The sequence below is a fragment of the Ambystoma mexicanum genome, chromosome 12 (assembly GCF_040938575.1).
Source record: "Ambystoma mexicanum isolate Mex_15411 chromosome 12, UKY_AmexF1_1, whole genome shotgun sequence".
Taxonomy (NCBI): Eukaryota; Metazoa; Chordata; class Amphibia; order Caudata; family Ambystomatidae; genus Ambystoma; species Ambystoma mexicanum.
The window spans coordinates 170,168,626-170,193,012 of record NC_090936.1 but is presented as its reverse complement, the minus strand read 5'-3'; the positions used below and the strand labels follow the sequence as shown (position 1 = coordinate 170,193,012).

Genomic DNA, 24,387 nt, shown 5'->3' with positions numbered 1-24,387 from the left:
GCTTATCCTTATGAATAGTAAAGAAAGGATCCTGCACTGACAGAGCCTGAATTTCACTGACCCTTCTTATGGATGTAATGGCTACTAAGAAGGCAGTCTTATAGGTCAGGTGTTTGAGACTTGTCTTATGCATAGGCTCGAATGGGGGGCCCATGAGTTTAGATAGCACCACGTTCAGGTCCCATCCTGGTGGTGGGTTAGATATAGGAGGATGAAGTCTCTTTACTCCCTCCATGAAGGCTTTAACCACGGGTACCTTCCACCACGACACCTTGCTATGTGAGGTGGTGTACTCTGACCGTGCTGCCAGGTGTACCTTTAGTGAGTTGAAAACCCACCCTGCGTCCAGCAGGTGGAGCATGTATGTCACGATTGTGGAAGGAGTGCAATCAACTGGGTTGATTTGTTTATACTGGCACCAGATAACAAATCTCTTCCATTTTTTCGAAGTAGCAATGCAGTGTTCGGTTCCAGTTCATGGAGTTGGGTTGAGGATGCACCTTCTGACCTTGGTGCTGGGACAAAAGGTTGTACCAGCCCGGGAGTTTGATGGGATCGCACACCGAGAGTCTGCGTAGGTGTGGAAACCATGGTTGTCTCGCCCACATGGGAGCAACTAGGACGAGCGTCATCGACTCTCTGTTCATCTTGTTCACCACCTTCCTGATAAGAGGAGTTGGTGGAAAAGCGTACGCAAACATCCCTGATCAGTTCACCCACAGGGCGTTCCCCAGGGAATCTGGTTGGGGAAACTTGGATGCGAATCCTGGGCACTGTCTGTTTTCACTTGTGGCAAATAGGTCTATAGTGGGGAAACCCCACTGAGAGAAGAGATCTTCTACGATATCTCTGTGTAGAACCCATTCGTGTTCCTCCGGAAGGGTAGCTCAAAGCGTCCGCTAGAGAAATGAGATCCCCTGGAACATGTTGAGATGACAGAAAGATGTTCCGTCTGAGTGCCCATATCCAAATTTTCTGGGCAAGTCTGGACAGATTTGGCGAACGAGTCCCTCCTTGCTTGTTCACGTAGAACATGGCTGACGTTCTGTCCGTCCGGATCTGCACCGACAGGTTAAGTAGGTGGGGCTCGACCGCTTGAAGTGCTCTGAAAACTGGCAGAAGCTCTAGCAGGTTGATGTGATTCTTGGCCACTGTGTGAGACCAGAGACCCTGAGCTGTGTGGTGGAGATGGTGAGCTCCCCATCCTGTCAGGCATGCATCCGTCGTGACTACCGCCTGTATCTCGGGATCGTAAAAGGGTTTCCCTTTGGATAGATTGCCTCTTGTCCACCAGTGGAGGCTTTGTACAAGTGTTGGCGAAACGACCACTAGATCGTCCCACTGACCACTTGCCTGAGACCACAGTTTCGCCAACCATTCTTGCATGGGACGCATGTGCAGGCGCACGTGGGGCACCAGGTAAATACATGACACCATCATGCCCAGCAAACGCATTGCTTTGCTTACTGTTATCTGGCGACCGGTTTGATATTGCGGAATTTGCAGTAGTATATTCCAAATTCTTTCCTCTGAAGGAAAAGCCAACCCCTCTTGAGTATTTAGAACAGCTCCTAGGAACTGCTTGGAGGTGCTGGGCACCAGACTTGATTTTTTCTCGTTTATGGAGAAGCCCAATTCGAAGAGGAGGTCGATGGTTCTTTGAATGTTTGTCCTGCAAATTACTGGGGTCTCCCCCGTGATGAGCCAGTCGTCCAGATAAGGGTACACTGGGATTGCCTCCCTGCGTAGGTGTGCCGCCGCCGCCACCGCCAGCACCTTGGTGAATACCCTTGGAGCTGAGGCTATCCCGAAGGGCAGTACCTTGAACTGGTAGTGCTGACTGTCCACCTTGAAGCGCAGATATTTTCTGTGCGCTGGGAACATGGAAATATGAAAATAGGCATCTTTCATATCCAATGTTGCCATGTAATCCCCCTTTTTTAGGAGGGGAATTACATCTTGGAGAGTAGTCATGCGAAATTTTTGGGGCTTGACCATACTTGTTTGCAGGCCGTAACTCCAATACTGGGAGCATTGTCAAATCTTTTTTTGGCACAAGGAAGTAAGTTGAATAAATACCCTTGTTTACCTGGTGTCCCGGGACGATTTCTATCGCGTCCTTTGCGAGAAGAATTTCGATCTCTTCGAGTAGGATCTTCTGGTGGTCTAAGGAGTGTATTCTTTGTCGTAGAGGGTGGTTTCGGGGATGCTCTAGGAGTTCCATGCAGTATCCTGTGGACAGCACCCATCTGTCTGATGTGATCCCTTCCCAAGCTTGGGTGAAGATGGAAATGCGTCCCCCTACTGGGGATGCATGAGAAGGGACCCTGAACGGAGCGTCACTGTTTTGGTGGAGGCATGCCCCCTCCTTTATTGGGACTGCCTCTACCCGTACCACGACCTCTTTTGTTACCCCTCCCATAACTCTGGGTAGACTGCTGGTTAGTGTTCCATGTAGTACCCTGGCCTTGGGAATAGTTTGAGCCTCTTTTGGAGTTTTGTCCGCGAGGCCGACGAAAATTGCCATTCCCTCTCTGGTTAGGGGGTTTGTTGGTTAATTTCCCTAGGGACTTAAGCGTCTCGTACTCGTCCTTGGCATTCTTTAGCGCGTCCTCGACCGCCTTTCCAAACAATAGATCCGGCTCCACCGGTTTATCTATCAATGATGCTTGGGTCTCGGCCTTGAAACCAGACTGCTGTAGCCAAGCATGCCTCTTGATGACCGTGCTTTCAGCAATTAATCTGCCGGCGTTATCCGTGGCATCAAAGGTTGATTTTAAAATGTAACCTGACACAGCTTTCCCCTCTGCCGAAACTCGTGCCAATTGGCTCTTTAAGGGTTCTGGGGCGGAGTCTATGAGAGCCGCGACTTCTTCCCATTGGTGGCAGTTGTAACTAGCCAGCAGGGTGGTGGAGTTTGCAATCCTTGCCTGGTAGGCGGAAGTGGAGGCTACTTTCCTGCCCAAGCCATAAATCTTCTTGCTTGTCAGGAGGAGCTTCGGACGATGACAAGGGTGTTCCCACCCTCTTACGGGTGTTTGTAACAACCAGGGAGTCCGGTTTGAGATATCCCCTTATGTATAGTGGGTCAGATTGGGCTGCCCTGAAAAGCTTTTCAATTCTGGGGTTTACTGCCCTAGTGAGATTGGGGTTAACAAGGGAAGGGTCTATCCTCCTTTGTATTGACTTAAGGATAGGGATGGCCTGAGCAACAGGTCTCCTTTCTCCCACCAGTTCCTCTGCAAAGTCCCTCTCTTCTTGAGCACCCTGGGTGTCAATGTGGAAGTGCGGTGCTGCTCTGGAAAAGGACCTCATTCAGGAGAGGTTGGTCGTCGACAGGGGAGTCAGCAACCGCGGGCTCTTTCTCTACCGGGGAATCTACCCTGTATGTATCTGGGTCGTCCTCTTCCTCCTCCTCCTCCTCCTCTTGGTCCTCATCATCACCATAATAGCCTGTCCCAGTTTGTTCTTCGAACATGCCCACGTCTGTATCCTCAACAAAGGATGGATCTTCCTGGTATTGAGAATAGGGCTGTATATAGAAGAGGTCTGAAGATTGTGCTTCAGCCCGGGACTTCCTACTTGGGGGTATTGGATCCTTCGAGCCTGAGGGAGTTCACCCTTCTGGGGTATAAGAGAGAAAGTGTTCCGGGTTCTTTTGCATAGAAATCTGCTAATGATGACATCCTTGACATTACTCTGTCTATGTCATCACTGGACCATTCCCTTGAACTGGGAATAACTCTTTCCTGGAGTGCTTTCCCTGTTTTATCCTGACTAGACCTACTGGTTTGAGCAGGGGTCTTAGGGACAACAGATTGAGATTTGTCCTGGCTAGACCTACTTGCCTGAACAGGGGCCTTAGGGACAGGGGACTGAGACTTGTCCGTCTGTTTAGGTGGAGTAGAATGTAGTTTAGGAGTGGAAGTAGGCTGGGACAGCTTACTTCGTTGTTTTCCCCCCTCCCCGTGGGTGGAAGAGTGCTTCCCCGACTTTTGGGCCCCATCAGAGCTTTTCGATGCCTGGCGTCGAAATTCGGGGGTAGAGTCCCTGTCTCTGGAGAGTGTAAGGGATTCGGTAGCAGCCTTACCGCTGCCTGCAGACGCTGACTCCTGGAGTGCGGCTTGGCGGTAGCGGTCGGTGTCGTCCGACGACCGAACCTCAGTCACTAAGGGGAGCGAGGCACTTTTAGCAACAGTGGAGGGTTGCTTGGTGACATGAGGCGATCGCGAACGCCCAGAGGACACCGACTTGGTGGACCGTTCTCTACGTGCCTCTTTCCGAGAACTCGACGTGCGCGTTGAGTCTTGGTTGGACTTTTGTTTGCTGGAAGTGGTGTGAGTAGCGCTCGTGTCGCCGGGGGTCTTCCCCATAGCTGCCCTGCCGGACAACCTTCCGAGGTCGGGGACTTGCGCTTGGCTGTCCATCGACGCCACATTGCCCTCGCCGTCCGAAAGTACGGCGTCGCTGCCATCGCTGAAGGCACCCTCCGCGGCCATGGCCTCTTGTCGCCTGGCGTGGTGGGCCCAACGCTTTGTCGAACGGTCCTTAAGGGTCTTTGGTTTAAACCGACTGCACGCTCTGCAATTCGCCTCGGGGTGGTCCCTCGGCAAGCAGAGGTTACACGTGGCGTGTCTGTCAACCCAAGGATACTTGCAGTTGCACTTGGGGCAGAATTGAAAGGGGGTACCCTCCATACGCACCCTATGGCAGTGGGCTGGGAGTGTAGGAATATAAGTAATGTACCTATATTAATCAGAGTGTAGGATATGTGCCACCCCCCACTCTCCCTACTTGCAGGGCCGAGTAGAGAGGACTTCCATGGCCCGGGCCGAGGCCAGAGGCCTTCCGAGGCCCAAATCCATCGCTGTAGTCCGACTGTTGAATTTTCTCTGATCCGGCATTGAGTGTCAATCTTCGGAGACTCTGCGTATAGGTGGAATAAACAGGGAAATATATAACAATATTTGCAAAATCTGACTAAGTCAGGGAACTCCGCTCAGTGCTTCCGACCAGCATGGCAGAAAAAAACAATCTGAGGGTCCTAGACGCGTGAGGGATCATGGGTACAGTGGACATCACACTAGGGATAGTATTACTGGCACGCCCTGTGTCGACGCCCATTTTCGAGTTTCGAAATAATACTCCGCAGCTTCCACTAGATGTCGGCCTATGCACAGCATGTGATCTAAGCAGATTTCACAAGCCTCAGAAATATATATATAAATAACACGGCCACAGTAGTGGCCGTGTAGTTATGGTTAAGTTGCTGTTTCCATAGGAAGAGCCCTTTTTGGGTGGCTTATAACTTCGCTCCCCCTGGACGAATCCTCACCAAACTTTGCAATATGGCCCACTCTGAATTATTTAAAAGTTTCTTTTTTTCCCATAGACTGAATGGGGAAAAACTTTGCGCACGGCTACAGATCAAACCGCTGGACGGAATTTCACCAAATTTGCGGCAGGAGCAATGGTTTGGTGCCGAAAGCGTGCTTTTGTAAATTTGGTGAAAATCCGTCCAGTGTTTTTTTTTTTAAACAATCAAAAAGTAGGTCTCAAAAAATTAGTGCCATCTATGTTCGCTCTGCGGACACACTTCCCTGTTCGCTCCACGGACAAGATAGCGATTGGCTAATCAGGTGCGTCATGTCCGCGGACATGTGACGCGTTTGCTCATTGGAAGGTTGAAGAGCGTGAAGTGCATCAGATTGTTCCGATGCGCCCGCCATCTGTCATCCATGTTTTGCTGTCTTCGGACATCGCCGCAAAAAACATATAAAAAAACACTACATTGCACTTGTTTAACTTATCAAATACTGTCTTGGAAGGTGAGGGTTGATGAAGCTGGCATGGGATGTGGCAGCAAGAAGCAAAAAAGTGGTGTTTTTTTGTCACAAAAGTCATACCGTATATTCAGAGGTGTTCCTCCAATATAATCTGTGTAAAGTACAGGCAAAGGACTAATGTGTCTGTGTTACAATGTATTTAAAATAATATTGGAGTCAGACTGGCGCCCCCTAGAGTTTGGCATCTGAGGCAGCCACCTGCAGTGTTTTGATGGAAACAGCGGCTCTGCACGTGTTTGCGGGTACGAGTTCTCATGACTACGTTGAGCCATGTTGTTGCAAAGTGAGAATGTATTTAGATTCTGAGTGAAGATCACCAGCTTTGATTTTTTGGTTGCGAGCTAAGGAAGCCCACGCATGGGACAGAAACTATAAGGGTCAATTGTTTTTTGACCTTCAGGGAAAGGGAATATTCAATAAGAATGCAGTGAGAGGAGTTTTGGAATAAGGAACATTTGATAAGGTTATGCATTCCAAAGGTTTGTAAGGAACATGTAAAATCAGTTAATGAAGATTCTTTGGTGCGAGAGCATTGAGCATTGCGGTCTGAGTTACGCAAAGAGAATGGAGACGTGAATATCATGTAAGTTTGCTTTTGACGACTGCACACCAGAACAAGCTTTAATTTATTATTATCTGAACATTAATTTTGGCAATGTAACTGAAGTATTATCTTTCTGTGTGGTTGTCTTTTTTATGTGGTTATGGGGAGTGCAGAATCTAGGTATATTTAGACTATCACTGGATTCACCCAGGGTGAACGCTAATATTTCTTTAAAATGTCATGTATGACCATATCGAATTGTGTATCAGTTTCAATGTTCTTTTTGTCGTTTGATGTGTGTGCTAATCGTTATTTTAAACTGTATGCCGAATTAAGAAATCAATAGATATATTGTAATAAAGGTTGGGTACTGATACATATTTCTGTTATGTTTTCCAAATAGCTACATGCTACCTTACTGCGATTGCCATGATTCCAGATGCCAACTGATGGCTTCTTCATTCGCCAGGTGCACATAGTCGTCAATGGTTGGATCACTGTGACTGTTTTGTGGGAGGATCGCCCAGGGCAAATGTGCCCGTACGCGGCACTAGCGATTAGGAGTAACATAACATCTTTTATGGTGGTCTAGGCCCAAGGTGATGCAGACGCCCTGGAATTCACTGTGCAACCCAAGCGGCTCCTTTATCGAAAACGAACACTTTGTGTATGGGAAAAGAACAACGTGTGCCTCACGATTAACATTTTTGATCACGAGCGAAGAAACAAATTTGCAATTTGATTGAATATGGGAATAGTCAGATCTTCTCTGAGAGTTTATTGAGAAATAAAAGTACTTTACAAATTGTACAGTGTTACTGTTTTGTTTTAAAAACCGGTTTAATATTCCGAATTATGACGTGCTATGTTGTCGATGTGTGTTGATTTTTGGGTTCTGCGTCACGGCAAGTAGGTGATTATTGTCGCATTTGGCTACGCTGAAGAGGAACCGCATCGAGAAAGGTGTTGAATATCAGTAGGGTTGGTTATGTGAGGCTCAGGGGCGGGGCATATGATTTAGTGACGTCAGGGCACTTTACCTTAGGCAGATGCAGCAAAGGATAAGAATAGCACAAGATGGACGCGCCCTGCTGCCAGATTTTGTATGATTCTAAAAGAGGAAAAATTAGGTAAGGTGAATTGGAAATGTTTGCGATAGATCAACGTATGTACAAAAATACATGGTCGAACACTTGGGACAATAATATTTTCTGAGCGTTGCACTTGTGAAACTTATGAAATAATGTTTGGGGAGAGGCCACCAGGGGGCGCAGGCAGGATGGTCGCCTGAGCTTCGAGCTCCGTACCCAGCCCCGGGAGAACAACGGTGCTAGCACGGAACGAGGGTCCCATGACCTGCGAGACCCCCACCATACACTGTGGGAGCCTGTGGCCCCCCGCTACACCCAACTCCAGTGCCAATCCGACACCCCTGAGCCGAGTTCTACGGGCCTGAAAGTTCCCGCGGCTCGGCGCGGCGCACTGGAGGAGGCTGCAGCTGCCGAGCATACGCGGCCTCGGTCGGAGTGGGGGAAGCCACGGGCGAGGAGGAGGCGGCACCGCACGGAGGAAGAACCCGAGGCCGTACACCCGCAGCGCATCGGGGCTTCCCGCCCCGGCCCTAGATACTGGGCACGGTTCTGGCAGAGCGCGACTGACGCGGCCCAACGCAGGAGAGGCCTGAATCAGAGAGGGCCAACGGCCTACGGCCCACGGAGCGGCAACGCCGCCGGGGGGCCAACGCGGGCCATGTCCAAGAGTGATCCCGGGACCCCGGAGCCAAGTGAAGAGAGGGCCACTGGCCCACAGGGCAGCAGCATCGCCGGGGGGCCGAAGCGGGAGCGCGAACCCCCGACCTCCCCTCTTCCGATCCCACCGGGCGGCAACCGAGGGTGATCCCGGGACCCCGGAGCCGAGTAAAAAAGAGCAGTGTCGGGGCCTTGAAAATTGGATGCCCACCCCCTCTCCACATTGAGCGGACCTACAGGCCAACAGGAGGCCACCGTCGCACAGCGACCCGTGGGGTCCGAGAACCTGGGGGCCGACGCGGGAGCGCGCCCCCCCAATACGCACCCCTCCCCCACGGTCACTAGAGGGGGGCATCCAGGGGCACTTGTGATCCAGAGCCCCCTAGCCGCAAAACCACCACCACAGGGGGAAGTGACAGGTCCAGACAGGCCAGACACGCACTGGGACGACCACGGAAAACACGCTACCCCCCCGCCTCGCCAATAGCAGGTGGCCAAAACAAGCCTCCCATGAGTTGGAAAGAAAACCTGTTGAAATACCAATTTGTGGCCAGCGAGAACATCATGGCGACCGGGGGCCCCTCCACCCCACCCCCAGACCTGGGTGTTATCCAGAATAATATTCAGACGATTCTGGAGGAGATCCGCGGGATAAGGACGGATATGGGAGCCAAATTGCGGACCTCACGACTAAAGTCACCACCTTGGAAGATTGGATGGAGGGAGTCGAAAACAATCAGCTCTCCACTATTCTCCTTGAGACCCAAATGGAAATCAAGATTCCGGGACATGCAAAGACGCGAAGAGGAACTCCGGCTCAAGGTGGACGATATGGAGAACAGGGAGAGAAGGAATAACCTGCATATTTTTGGTTTAGTGGAGGCCGAGGGAGAAACCATACAAGGCCTTGAGGGCAAAGTACATGACATCGTAAGGATTGTCTTGGGGGCGGACGCTGAAGGTGCGATTCAGTTTGACAGGGTGCATCGGGCAGGAGGAGGGGGCAGAGGCCCGCGTTCGGTCCTGGCCTGGCTACACTATTACAAGGACAAAGCTAAAATTCTGGAGAAAGCGAGGAACCTTGGCAATATTCAATACGGTGACTCCAGGGTGTCCATCTTTCAAGACCTGTAGGCTCTCACCCTGTCAATGAGAAGGAAATGTGGAAACCTCACAAGATGGCTTCAGGGAAAAGGGGTCTGATACCGCTGGGGACACCCCTTCTGTTTGGAATTTGAATGGCTGGGGGAGAAACATCGCCTGGTATCTGAGGAAGACATTCAAAGAGCCACGGACGACTTGATCGGCGACCAGGCAGGCCACTCAAGCGGCCAAGATGGAAAGCCCGGGACCCCCCGAGGGGCCCCGACAGACTGGGACAGCTTAGCGGCAAATCTAAAGTCAAGGGGGCCCAGAAATTTCGGAAAACCAGGCACCCGTCAACGACCTCTGAGGATCACCCGAAGCCATAACAGCACCGCCCTTCCGGAGGTCGAGGAAATCCTATGATGAGCATTGGTCCCAGGATCTGGCAGTAAGGGGTCCTGGGGACATGGGGGGGCGACGCCTAGGCACCGCGTTTGCGCGACATGCGGCCCGCTGGTTTGGAGTGCGGGCAGAACTTTATTAAATGTTAGCTGTTTTGTTCTGGTGACCCACGTAGAAAGTCCGAGTTTGGAGTTTACAGGCTGAAGCGGGGGTTCAGGGTTCCAGAATTCCACCTCGGTCATTTGCACCAAGGATTTGGTGGGGTAGCCCTATATTGGTTCCAAGACTTGAGATTCCCTAATACAAAAAATCCCGGGGCTGGGGTTAGAGTCCTTGGTGGTTCGTTGACCAACCCCGACACTTGTTGGGGGACGTGGACGAACGCCCTACATTACAAGGGAAAGGGGGGTGGGGGGAGGGGACAGAAGGGGAGGCTTGGACTTGGGGGGCGGGGGTGGAAGGATTAGTGAAAGAGATGGGGAGGAAGGGGGGAAACCAGTTCAAATCACAGATACTTGCTTGGCTGCGGGCTCTGAAACGCAGATGTTACGAGGGGTTCAAGGTGCACAACCCAAAAGACGATAATGATTGAAGGAAGGATAGGCACGCTGAACGTCACGAGTCTTAACTCCCAAAACAAGAGGTCCCTCACGAGCAACATGTTCCGCAAACAACATCTAACAGTCCTCTTTCTACAAGAAACACACCACAAACGGGGAAGGGAATCCAGAATTAAGGGGAAGGACATTGGTTCCAATCACTGGGCCTCACATGTGAACTCCAAGAAGGAGGGGGTAGGTATTCTCCTGGGGAGGGCGTTCCATCTCATAGGGGTAGAAACTAAGAGAGGTTTTGGGGGCCGATTCTTAGGCGTCAAGGGGTTCTGCGAGGGACAACGCATCACCCTGGCCACCTTATACGCGCCCAATTCAGGGCAAGTGCAGTTCCTCACTTGGATCTTTAATGTCATGGATGAATGGGCAGAAGGGGCCATGATACTGGGCGGAGATTTCAACCTGGTAGCTGACCCCCGTCTGGACTGGTGGTCTGCCAAGGGAGGGGGGCCCAAGGGGATTTCCAAGGATAACCTGGCCCTGTAGGCCCTCTTGAGAGACCATTATTGGGTGGACGTCTGGCGCAGGGCATATCCGGGTCAGGGAGGTTACACCTTTTTCTCTCCCCCACACTGTACCTACACTAGAATTGACCTCCTGCTAATCTCCGAGGAGGGGAACGGGGTGATTCAACAGCCAAGGGTGGAGGCCATAACGTGGTTGGACCATGAATTGCTTGTGGCTGACTGGTCACTGCCTGTCGCCCCAAGATCCTCCCGTTGGCGATGCAACGACACGCTTCTTAGGGACCCCGTATTTATGGATTTTATGAAACAAGAAATGTCAGCCTACTTTGAGACGAATGATAATGGCGAGACCGACATGTCCACAGTATGGGAAGCCGGAAAAGCCACTTTTAGGGGTCTCCTCATAGCAGAGGGCTCGAGGCGTAAACGGGAGAGGGGCCTGATTGAGGGCAAACTCCATGCGGAGTTGGGGGTCTTGCGGGCTAGACTGGGCGTTCCCGGAATAGACAGAGAAGCACTCCTAGAGGAAATGCAGGGCAAAAGACAAGAGCTACACACGGTTCTTATAGGGGAGGTTATTAAGAAAATGCGGTACACCAAGCAAAGATACTATGAACGGGGAGACAGGGTGGGGACTCTTTTGGCACAAAGATCCCGGGGCTGCAGGGTGGAAAGGGGGGTTGCCCAGCTTAACGATGGGGAAGGCAGGATTCACAGGGGCCGGGAGGAAATAGCGGACTGCTTCGGCGACTATTACAGCAAACATTATTCCAGGCAAGCAGGCGAATCACTGGAAGATACCTCAGCCTACTTGGCGGAGCACCCCCTCCCCAAGCTATCCGACGAAGACATGGGGGCCCTTGAGGGGGAGATTTCAGAGGAAGAGGTGGAGAGCGCCATTAAGAGACTGAAGGCAGGAAAGGCACCGGGTGGGGACGGCTACACGGCTGATTTCTATAAACAGACCCAATCGATCTTGGTCAATTCCTTAGCCAAACTGTTCAATCAGATTAGGAGCCGAGATTCCATTCCACCGACGTTTCTGCAAGCCCTCATCACTTTCATACCCAAGTCCGGTAAAGACCAGACTGAATGTGGGTCCTATAGACCCATCTCACTCCTTAACCTAGATGCCAAGATTTTTACCAGAATCTTGGCCTCCAGACTTGAGATCTGCCTTCCACGCCTGATGCACCCTGACCAAGCGGGATTCGTCCTCAACAGGCAGGGCTCTGATAACGTACGGAAGACACTCCATATACTTGCCACAGTGAGGGTCCGGGACGAGGGGGCTCTCCTACTGGCTCTCGATGCTGAGAAAACCTTCGACAGGGTTAGCTGGGCTTTCATGCGGGAGGTTTTCGCATCTCTGGGGATGGGTCCTAGGTGGCTGGGGTGGATGGCCGCGCTTTACTCCTCCCCCTCCACTAGAGTGGTGGCCAACGGGACAGAATCGAGAGAGTTCCCCCTCCAACGTGGTACAAGGCAGGGATGTCCCCAGTCCCCGCTAATTTACGCACTAGTAATGGAACCATGGGCAATCTCAGTCCGCAATGACGAGGCTATTAGGGGAGTACAGATGGGAGACCTGCAATGCAAAATCTGCCTCTTCGCGGACGATGCCCTACTCTACGTCACCAGACTGTCCCAAAATGTCCCCCGGTTATTACAGGGTCTCACGCGCTATGGAGAGTTATCGGATTATAAAGTCAATCTGGATAAGTCAGTGGCGTTTATGGGTGGGAACCTGTCAGATCCGGAGTTGGCCTTTGTGAAAGGGCTCCCCTTTAGACGGACTGAAGAGGGATTCCGGTATTTGGGAGTACAGATTACGCGTGACCTTGAGGAACTGCACACAGCCAACTTCCCCCCCCCTCAGGTCCGCAATCAGAAGAGTTTTAGAGAAGTGGGCGGGATCGGGGCTCTCCTGGATGACGCGCCTTAACCTCATAAAAATGGTTCTCCTCCCAAAGTTTTTATTTCTCTTCCAAATGCTCCCAGTGATAATCCCCAAGACCTTCTTTATAGAAACAAAGCGAGTCCTGCTCAACTTCCTCTGGTCGGGCAAAAAGCATAGGATCTCCTACGAAGTGTTTACTAGGGCTAAGGAAGATGGGGGAGTGGGTTATCCTGACCTGGAAACGTACCAAAGAGCTTCTTAGCTGAGGGTTTTGGTTGATCACTTCTCCCCGGATACGAAAAAACAATGGGTTGCCATGGATAACAGGCCCCTTGCCACTGTCACAATAGAGGAATGGCTTTGGGTCCCGAGGAAGAATATCCCCAGAAGCGTCCTGAATCATCCAATCTTGAAGGTGCTGTGGTCCCTGTGGGGAGAGGGAGGTTACTATCGGTGGCTCACGACGTGGCCATCCCCGTTGAGCTGCATTTGGGCCCCTCCCTTCCTGGCCAAAATAGCAGAACCAGCGGCGTATCAGTCGTGGTTCGAGGCAGGCCTTAGCAGGACCGGCCATCTTTGGGTGAAGGGTTCTTTTCTGCCCTTAAGTGACCTCGAGGAGGCCCTGGGAATTGGTACCCTGTCCCCCTTTTGCTACCTCCAACTCAAGGGTGTCCTCACCGAGCCATCCTGGGGCGACACCCTCAGGAGGGATCTCACAGAGTTCGAAAAGCTTCTCCTATCTGCGAGGGGCTCTAAGCGGATAATATCTCGCCTTTACAAACTCTTCCTGTTCTCTGTCCCCAGGGATCCTCCACCGGCGCGTACACGATGGGGTAGGGACCTAGGAGAGGAGATTGATGACGAGAGGTGGGCGGAGATGTGCAGGCGGGCCAAGTATCGCCATCAAGCCCTCAAAATACTACACCAATGGCATTACCCCCCACAGAGGATTGCCAGGATAAAACCAGGGTACGACCCACACTGCTGGAGATGTAAGACCGAGAGGGGGGACTACATCCACATGTGGTGGGGATGCCCAGTGGTCCAAAACGATTGTGAAAAGGTACTTGCCTGGATCAAAGGGGTGGACGGGGTTGAGCGGTCTCCCTGCCCTTGGCTCCTCCTGTTTGGAATCGACATTGGGGAAGGTCAGGAGAGCACTCAGGACCATATGCTCCAAATCATGTTGGTGGCGGCCAGATGCTGCCTCGCACAAAAATGGAAACGCCCAGAAATGCCGGGGGAAAAAACGTGGGTGACCAAGGTGCGGGCCATATATGACATGGAGTTTTTCACACACTTACTCGATGAGTCCAAGTCCAACATCGAGGAAATCTGGCTCCCCTTTTTTGACAAATATGGTGGATCAATTTAACGCTCCGCGCCTGAGCCGGGGGTCTTCCCCCAGGGGCACTGGACCATTGTACACTGACCTGATCGTGAACTTCTCCCAGTCGGACCCAGGACTTTGGCGCGCCAAGTGCATTGTGTAACGATACATCTGTCTCAGGAAAGTCCGTCAAACAAGCAACAAGCAACTAATGAGATCTTGAACTGTATGGGAGTGGGGGGAGGGAGAAGGGAGGGGGGCATGGGGTGTTACGATTGTTTTTTTTTGTTAATTCATGCTTACACATGCTATGTACTGTCGTACTACATGGATAAAACTTAATAAAAATTGATTTTCAAAAAAATAATGTTTGGGGAGGTGAGGGGGTAATGCTGATGGGTGGAATATTTCTGAAGTGATTTCGAATGAGTTTACAAAGTTTGTTGGGATTTTGTGCACACCTTATATGACGAATCATATGTGTATTCTTTTGACAGTTTTGAAAAAATAAAACGTGGGTGGATTTCCAGCAATTTTGCGTAAGGCTCATTGGCAACGATCAAAAAGCATGGTTTTGCAAATGTGGCAGTGTTTTCTTATTTGACAAGTATCATAATGTAAAAAAAATGCGATATAGCTTTAGTGACTTAGGGGTAGGCTGTAGCCATGGGCAGTAGCCAGAATGTCGGGGTGATGGTATAAGGTCATGATCTGGACAATGTGGCTACTGGCCATGACCAGAAGGGAGAAAACCTAGGATTAAAGTGGCCATGTCCACCTGGGACTGGCTTTGTGGTAAAGTTATTCGAAATTAGGATAGATTTGAAAGGGAAGAAACATGTACTTGTGGTAATATGGTCACAGGGTTTTGTTTTTGCCTTTTGCAGGCTGCCATGGAAAGCGAAGAGGTGCCCTTCATGGAACTGCCACCTTCCCTTTCCTTGGTGGCCATCTTGGAAAAGGATTTTCCTTCCTAAACCGGGACGCCAAAGGTGTCCCGGTATAGGACGAAAAATCCTCTTTTTTAGTAGCATGGGTTACCGCTTTGGAAACCTAGGCTGCTAATGGCCTTCATCCACCATTTCAGAGGCTGGAATGGGAGGTTTTGGTCCGGAGACCTCGTTATCCACTCTCGCTTCGATTGGGCTGATAACTTGGGCTGCTGGGCCATTATCCACCGTTCCAGTCGCTAACATTAGCATAACACAAAAAATGGAAATGTTGGAAAATCTTATTGCGTCTATGTACTTTAATGAGAAATATAAAGTAGATGGAGTCTATGCGGGGTTTTTTTTAGTTCTATTTTTTAACTGTGAAAGGTGGTTCCTAAAGGAACATTTATTTTCTTTTTGGATGGCTTTTCTTTGGCAGGAGAGCTACGAATGAAAGGTGGGGAGGGAACTGAGGGAAGAGGCACCAAACACTAATATGGAGGGGCAGGTGGACGGGGGAAAATGTTGCGTGTGTGTTATTTCTAAGGTAGGGTGCAGTGTTTCTCATGCTCCTTGATTACAACAGTGGTGGTGTCTCTTGGGGAGGAGGGATGGCCTTAGCTGATGTCATTTTAAGATAAATAGCAGTTTTGCTAAAAGTATGTACTGTGTACTAGATTGTTAATGGCTGAGTACGAATAGGTGTTGGAGTTGTGCAAGGGAAATGTTGAAGTTGCAAGTTTCTACATCAGTAGAAAATGTAGTTCCACACTGTCCATGAAGCACAGATCTTATTGTGAAGTGCGTACGGGTTCTCGGACACGTCATCATGCTGTGCGCCAGCATCTGGTCATGTGGCATTCTATGGAAGGTGTGCAATGAAGTCAGATGTTCGTAGACATTATGGTTAAGTTGCACTACTAAAAACCTATGAAATTCAGCAAAAAAACGTGAAATTCGCCAGTTATGGTAAGCTAAGCAACCATAACTCGCGCCACCACCGTGCACTGCTTAGACTAAAACCCAGGACATCAAAGATGACATCACAAACTCCATATTTTAAAAGACTACCGGGCCACTAGACATGGCCTTTGGCCCTGGCCACTTTTGGGCCCACAAATCCGGGCCTGCGGCCCTGGCCCGTGAGCATGGTCTTCGGCTGTGCCTACTGTATATTTTTAAACACTTGCAGCCCATTTGCCATGGCCTTTGGTGTGTCTACTTTCAACCTCACTGTAGCTGTCCAAATACTTGTTTCTTTCTTCTCTCTTTTTTTAAAAACCCTTTTCCCCAGAACGCGGCTATAATAGCAATGTACTACAGATTGCCGCTGTTATCAGGAAAAATTAAGAGAAAAACAATGTTCCTTTCCAGTCACTCAGCAGGTGCCCCTCTCCTCCTGGCATGCCCTCTCCACTCCCCTAAATTCATGTTTCCCTCACTACTCCTCTCCCATGCCCCCCAACCCTCGTTCTGTGTGATGCTCTTTCATTTCCAATCTCGTACCTTTTGAAGCTGCAGTTATCCTGACCAATCACAGAAGCTACAAGAAAACCTTCATGCTCTTAACCTGGTCCCTAGCCCCTCCTCCAACTCCCCAATTTCACATAAACCATGTCAATGGCCATTAAACACTGTTTTTTGATATGCACCCCCAAAATAGTACCCACTACCAAAATTGCTGCCTGTGTCAGGCCCTAATGCTCTATAGCGAAGAGCCAGTACCTCTGATTCACAATAACCAAACAAGTATAAGTAACCAAAATTCAACATGCTGTATGGAAAAAACAGCACTGGCTTAAGGTGTCACGTGATATGGGTCATGTGGCTGCTACGTGGCAGAATATAATATACGTAGGCCAGCTGTATAAATACTAAGGCAACACTTTTATCAGCAAAGCATGTTGTGGTGGCTTCACAAAATCACTCCTATTTCTAGGGTTTGTGAATATAAACCCCTTAATGAAGCCTTGATAATATCCCAAATGCCTTCGATTGAATGCAGGCTCACAGTTGAGCACATAAAAGTTAAATTGAACAAGGAAAGGGAAGGATGGTGATTAAAACAGCGGTTTCATGGCCTTCAAAATGGATACTCTTCAACAAAATCACGTTCCAAGTTTTCAATGAAAGGCTCGCTCATAGATGCGTTGCTTAAGTAAGTCTTAACACTACTGCATCCGCATTTTTCATTTAATGAGGCTTAGTTCTGTTCTTGCCCCATGAACGCACTAACAAAACGACGAGTATGAGGAAACCCATTTTTAACATTCTTGTAATGTTGGGAGGCTGAGCTCATTGACTGAAATGAATATGTGGATTTACATCTAAAAGCGCTTGCTTACATTGTTTCAACTACTGGAAGTATGGTGCAATTTATATTATAACATTCATTTTTGCTGTGCATCATGCTGCAGCTTCATGGTGTTTGCATTTATAAATGACATTTCTCATTTGTTGTACATTAGGGATACATACAGCACTTGTAGATTAGGTAAATGATCACAGACGGTGTTGGGCAGAGACACGATCTGCGCTCCAGTGAGTGTCCTGTGTAAAACAATGAAATACGTCAGGTTAAGAAACACAAAAGACTACTTTTTGGACCTCTGCAAACCTTTTCAAAAACGTATACGAAACAGAGCACCACTCTGAATCATTACCTAACCTCTCATTGTTGGGTAATTCGGTACTAACGCTAATAGTCATTCATTTGAATGGCTATGTATTTTAGTGTTTACATGAGATGCTGTTGATGTTTAATATCTATACAATGTATTAATTCGCTATTGATATGCTAGTTACACCCAACGAATAGATAGAGCGCAGGGGGAAGGAGGGAAAATGGCAGGGCGGCCTCTGGCAGCTCTGAGGTTGCTCAGAACACGGATGTATACCTTACAGTGCAGCCCTTGTTCTGAGCAACCTAAACTATTCGTCTCTCTTTGTTTGCTGGATCTCAAATTGGACTTTAAAAGTGTCTTCTGCCCTTTCCTGCAGCTTAACTGGTTTGCTGCGGATAGTGGTGGACTATACCAAAGGAGGAATCGTCTTAGTGCAAATGTTGTTCTTCTGTAACTTTGGATTTCAAATTTGGGGGACACTAATCAGAAATCCTTGACTGACAGTAGTGGATATGACAGTCATGTGATTTGAAGGACGGCATAACGAATAGCATCATGCTGTACGTGTAAAGCATAGTTAATAAATAAGGGCAAAATCCTGCCAACTGGACAATGCGTCCCTGTCACCACCTGTGTGCGTTTCTCTGAGTTATTGGTGCAGGGCCTGGCCAGGCCCCGTTGCACACCTCTCATTGGCGACGAGGACGGTGGTCGCCTCACCCCGTCGACAACGGCACCTGCTGTGCCCCATTTGCTGACGATTCACGCTTGCAGCAGCGTGAACCTTGAAGCACCTCCAGTGACGTGCCCGAAGCTGGACGAGCGTGGCACCGAGAGCGAATGCTGGAAGAGGCAGAACGCTGCAGACTGTCTCCCCGCCGCAGTGTCGTCAGTGGCTGAGAGAACGGAGGCCTCGCAGCACTGCAGGCCGTCCTCCAGCATGTGGCCAGCATGCGTCAAAGATGGCAAACTTGAATAGGTGGTGGGGCGCCATATACCATGCCCCCAACCCACTGCATACAGCCAGCGGAGCTCGCCGAACTGCCGCAACCCTGCTAGAAGGGAAACAAGTGACTGATTGTAGTGTGGGAGGCACCCCAGAAACAATTCTTGAAAAATAAAGCAGGAAGAAGCAAAAGCACACCCTGCACCACGATAATCATAGGCACAACAAGGTCAAAGTCAAGACAGTGTGCTATTTAGAAAAAGAAGCAGAAAGAAGTACAACCACACCTTGCACTGCCACTATCAGAGGCAAAACAGTGCCCAAAGCAAAGACAGTGTGAAACCAGCCCATCTAAGGCCCACTGAGTCAGTCCAACGTGGAAATAAACATCAAAAGCGATACCAAAAGTCCAACACAGGAACAAAATACCCTGAGAGAAAAGCAGAGGGTGCCTAACAGCGCCACAACTACACCCTGCGATAGACTGCTCTGAACCCGCCCACGGAACGCAGAGTGGCGAACACACCTAGTCACCATGGCAGCTTACCAATCGGCATTGCCCTCGAGGGCAGGGGCCCAGGGCGCCAGGGACCGCTCCCTGATAACACATGGTTGGACTCTACACAGGGGACTTTCATGAGGCCGTATGACCCATATATGCCCGGTGCTCTACTGAGATGAGAACTGTGGATACAACAGTTTGAACTGAACGTAAAGTCACGCAAGGTAAAAGGCCCCAAAGACAGGCGCACACTCCTAATGCTCAACCTAGGGGCCCTTGTGCTGCGACTCTTCAACGCCTTAACCAAGAGAGGCACAGTGGACAACTCTGGCACATGTAAAGAAGGCATGGTATCAACAGTAAGACAGACACAAATGACCACAGTTCAAGGGTACGTTGATATCTTTTATGGATTCACATTCTGTGAATATTTCCCGTCATCAGGCTGGGAATCCCTGGTTACTTTGACTAGTAATTTTCCAATGGAAAAACTTGACACCTTGAGCGTCTCATCGACGTCGTTGTGGGTGCTTTTGGTACCCACCAATCGGACTTCAAGTGTATAGCTCTGCCCCAGCAGCTTCCCCTCAGATTTTAACCACTCCAGCTCGAGGATATCACCCTGAAGAGGATGTTTGCATGTAGGGGGTAGGCTAGAAGGCGCATGTGAATCCATGAAAGATACCAACGCTGGAGAAATGGAGTTACAGGTAAGAAACAACTCACTTCTCCAGCATTGGATCTTTCATTAATTCACATGCTGTGAATAGATTTTGTAGCAGTAAATATGTTTGGAGATGGTAAACCAGGCAAACACAGATGAGATACTTTAAAATTGTCTGTGTTAATGCGAGAGGAATACATACGCAAGTAGAGAAAGGAAACAAAAACGGAAGCTGCAGGGCTTACCTTACTGAAACAGCTGTTGAAGGACTGCTCGTCCCATCTGTACGTCCTCAGCGTGTTGCGGATGTAAGCAGTAGTGCCTGGTAAATGTGTGGGGCACTGCCATGTTGCCGCTTGCCAAATGTCTCTAAGGGGTACTCCAGACCAGAGAGCGGCAGAGGCAGCCGTGGCTCTAGTGGAGTGTGCTTGGGGCGCTGTTTGCAACGGCTTGTTGGCCTTTGAGTGGAAGAAGATGATTGTAGATGAAACCCTGTTTTGATATTAGTTTTAACTTGCTGGATGAACCAAAGGCGACAAACAGCTGCTTAGTCGCCCTGAAAGATTTTGTGTGATCCAAATAATATTTCAATGCCCTTTGAGAGTGCAGTGCCTTCTCTGCTGGTGAAGTGGCATTTTGAAAAAATGTAGGCAGAGTTATGGTTGCATTTTTATGAAACTTTGAAGGTACTCTAGGGAAGAAATGAGAATTAGTGGAAAGCACCACCTTGTCTCTCATGAACCGTAGGTACGGAGGGTCTACAACCAAAGCTTGCAGCTCCGAAACCCGTCTAGAGGACTTAATGGCCACTAAAAAAGCCACCTTCCACGTTAGAAATTTGATGTGTGTTGTTGACAAAGGTTCGAATGGAGGCTTCATAAGCCCTGCCAGGACCAGGTTGAGGCTCCATAGAGGTGGAATTCTCTTCTTTGGTGAAAGGTCCGAAAAAGCCCTTTTAAGAAGTGTTTGATAAGCCTTTTACTGTAGCGAGGGGAAGATCTTTTTTTCCGTGTAAACCTAGAGATTGCCAACAAGTGCATTTCAATGGAAGAGATCGCTAGACCCTCTGTAGCCAACTTTAGCAGATAAGGAAGGATCTGATGAGGTGTTATACCTAGCGTCTGCAGGTTAGGGTGCTGTGCACTCCATGCACAGAATCTTTTCAATTTTCGGCTATAGGAAATATTGGTAGAAGGAGCTCTAGCTGCTGCTAAAATGCACAGACAGTCTTGAGGGATATTCAAATGACCGAATTCGGAGTGGTCAGCGGCCACACGGTTAACTTGAGAGAGCCTGGGTTGTAATGAAAGATCATCCCATTGTTCTGGGATAAAAGATTGGCATGAGATTCTAGATGGATTGGATCATACACTGCCAGTTGCAGGAGGTCAGAGTATCAGGTCTACCTGGGCCAGTACGGAGCTACCAAGATTATTCTGCAACAACCTTTGCATATCATCTGTATCATTTTCCTGATTAGAGGAAACGGAGTGAACGCATAAGCAAACATGCCATTCCAAGGGAACGAAAATTCGTCCCCCTTAGAGTTGGGATGCAGAATCCTGCTGCCAAATTTCTGCCACTGCTTGTTGTCGGGACTGGCAAATAGATCTACAGGGGGATGACTCCACCTTGAGAAACTCTTGGTTATCTGGATGCTGTGCAGTTGCCCCTCGTGTGTCTGCGGGAAATCCCTGCTGAGGGTGTCTGCTTTCTTGTTCTACATCCCTGGCAAGTGGAAGATCTGAAGTTGGATGTTGTGCCGGATGGCCCAATGCCAGATGGCCTGTGCTTCCTGGCACAAGGTGTTTGACCACATTTCGCCTTGCTTCCGTAGATAAAACATTGTGGTTGTGTTGTCAGTGAGGACGTGAACCGCCACATTTTCGATTAGAGGAGAAAGGATTTTAGAGCCCAATGCACTGCCCATAATTCCAGCACATTGATGTGGAGGTCGGCTTCCTCATGGGTGCAGAGGCCTTTGACTTGGTGCTTGTCCAAATAAGCGCCCTATCCCGCCTGGGAGGCATCGGTCACATTGGTTAGATGGTAGTGTGACTCTAATAAGGGTATCCTGCGATGTTGCAGTGGTATGTCCACCATTTCAGTTTGTTTGACAGAGCCCGAGAGATAGTTACTTTGTCTGACCAGGAACCCTGGGTTTGGACCATCTGGTAACCAGAAACGTTTGCACTGGCCGCATGTGCAGCCGGCAGTGGGGAATAAGCGGAATGCAAGAGGACATGGTCCCCAGGAGAGCCATGCATGCACAGGCCGTGACTAGCTTGTTTGACGTGAATGAGTTTGCTAGCATTATCAATTTGTTGATTCTTTCCGAAGAGGGTCTGGCCAGACTTGGCCTTTAAGGAATTGAGTGCCCAGGAAAACCAAGTTCCTTGAGGGAACTGTGCAGGATTTTTTATAATGTATTGTAAAGACGAATTGTTGAAGGAGCCTTTCTGTTTGGTTGAGGGAAGATAAGGCTTGCTGATACATTGACCCTCGGACCAGACAATCATCAAAGTACGGGTAGACGTGGTGCCCCCGCTTTTGGAGGAAGACTGCTACTGGTGCCAGGCACTTTGTGAATGTTCTGGGTGCCAATTTCAGGCCGAAAGGCAGTACCCGAAACTGATAACGGCTTTCTCCGACTACGAATCTGAAGTACTTTTGGTGCCATGGATGTACTGGCACGAGGAAGTATGTATCATTGAAATCTAAGGCTGCAAAGTATTCCTGGGGCTGAACGGCTTTTATGACTTCCTTGAATTTTTGCTTTTTGATGTTCTTGTTTAGTTTTCGTAGATTCAGAATAGGGCGCCACTTCCCGTGTGGTTTTTTGACAACGAAGTACCTGGAGTATACTCCCTTTCCTCTTGCTGAGGGAGGAACTCTTTTGATGGCTCTTTTTCATAGTATTTGAGGTATTGCATGCTGTAAAACCTGCTGTTGCGGGTGAGATACCTTCATGGGAGTTATCAGGATGTGTGCACACTTGAACTCCAATAAGTGGGCATACTGGATTGCATCTAGCACTCACCTGTCATTTGTTATTGTTTGGCACTCGTTGAGGTAGAACGCCACATTTCCCCCCAACCTGTCTGCCCCTGAGGCAGTCATTATTATGCCTACCTCTCTGGGAGGTGGCAGATCCATGCTTTCGTTGCACTTGACGGTATTCTCTGTTGCGCTGGGAGGATTGGCAATTCCGCTTGTAGCCCTGAGAATATTATCCGGGTCTACCACAGTTCTTGTCTCTAGAGGCTGAGACTGCTGCATTACCAGAAGCTCATCGAAAGGAGCGAAAGGGCCGCCTTCCCTGAAGGGCTGTAAGAGACCTAGCCGTGTCGGTGTCAGCCTTCATGGCTTTAAGAGCCTCATCAATTCTGTTCTCAGACAGATGTTCCCCTTCACATGGCATACTGATGACTTTGTGATGTACTTCTGGATGAAAATTGGTGCAACGTAGCCATGCTTGGCGTCTAAGGACTACTCCATTGCCAATTAGCTTAAACCTTGTTTCGGAAAGGTCTACAGCGATATTTATGCTGTGATTGGAGGCTTCCTCCCCTTTGCGCACCAGCATAATGGCCTCTTTTCTCTGCTGTTTCGGCAAGTGTTCCAATAAAGGAGCCAAACAATGCCACATCTCTCGATCATATTGTGCAACTATTGCCAGGGCATGCTCGGCTTATACCATTGCTGCCCCAATGGTTAGAACCTTTTTTCCAAAGACCTCAATTTTCCGGTTTTCATTGTCCGGCGAAGTGGCGCACTTATGCTGCTTTCGAGCCTTGCGGCTTGCTTCCGCTGAAACAACTGACTACGGAACAGGTTGCGAGGCGAGGCATTTCAGTGTTTTGTCTGGAGCTTTAAACTTCTTCTCCAGCCTCCCTTTAGCCGCCGGTTCTATAAAAGGATGCTTCAGAGTACGGAGGCCCTACTGCCAAACGTGATCCAGAATAGGTATGGAAAAGACTGCTTTCCTGCGTTTACCCATGTGGCCGAAGAGGAAACAATCTTTCTTTTCCTCATCTGGAATCAGACCAAACTCCTGGCATGCCTTATCCATCATGGAGTGAAACGCCCCAATGTCATCTGGAGTCGAAGATTGAGTCGGGCTACCCTGCGCATCTTGGTCAGGATCTGTGTCCCACATGTCAGCTCTCTGCAGGGACGAGGAGGCGGTGGAACTTGTATCCCTCGGATCAGTTTCCTGGTCTGTGTCAATCAATTCCCCCTCTTCTTGCTCTCTCCTGCGTTGAATGAATGTACATGGAGGTCTAGGAGGTGTTTGAATCCTAGGGAGCATGCTCTGGTCCCTAGAGGGATGGGTTGGAACCCTTCGATGTTGAGAGGTAACTTGATATTCTCTGTAAGGCTGAATTGTCTGAGCTTGAGGGTGCGGAAGCCTGGCATAAGGCTGTCCCAAAAGAGACTACAGTGTTGTAAGGACCTGCAGGGAAAGCAGTTATTGTGAGTTCATAAGGGGGTATTGTGTATGCATACCACCTATTCCAGCAGGTGTTGATGGCAGAGTAGGTGTCTGAAACCATAGAGTCTTCTCTTCCTCTCTAGATGGTTGCTGGTTAGGAAAATCAGAAGTTCCTTGTTCAGGATCTGATTCAAAGACACCTGGACATTCCTCTGGTGGAGGATCAAAATCTGATGTAATCTCATACTGAAAAATGTCTTCTGGCATGATATGTGGGTACTCTATGGGAGAAATAATCAGGGGAGCATGGTCGTGCTGCATCGTGGACCCCGATGGGGTTTTAAAAA

General features: G+C 49.4%; 1 protein-coding gene across 2 annotated transcripts in view; it reads right to left on the bottom strand.

Moving 5' to 3' along the window:
* Positions 1 to 24,387, bottom strand: part of LGR5 (leucine rich repeat containing G protein-coupled receptor 5) — a 2,032,903-nt gene that overhangs the window by 373,295 nt on the left and 1,635,221 nt on the right. Inside the window, exon 11 of one of the 2 annotated variants that reach the window (XM_069628249.1) lies at positions 17,348 to 17,419. The exons of the other annotated variant lie outside the window; for it this stretch is intronic. Coding sequence (XP_069484350.1) covers positions 17,348 to 17,419 — 72 coding nt within the window. The remainder of the gene's footprint in view (positions 1 to 17,347; positions 17,420 to 24,387) is intronic. 2 annotated transcript variants of the gene reach the window in all.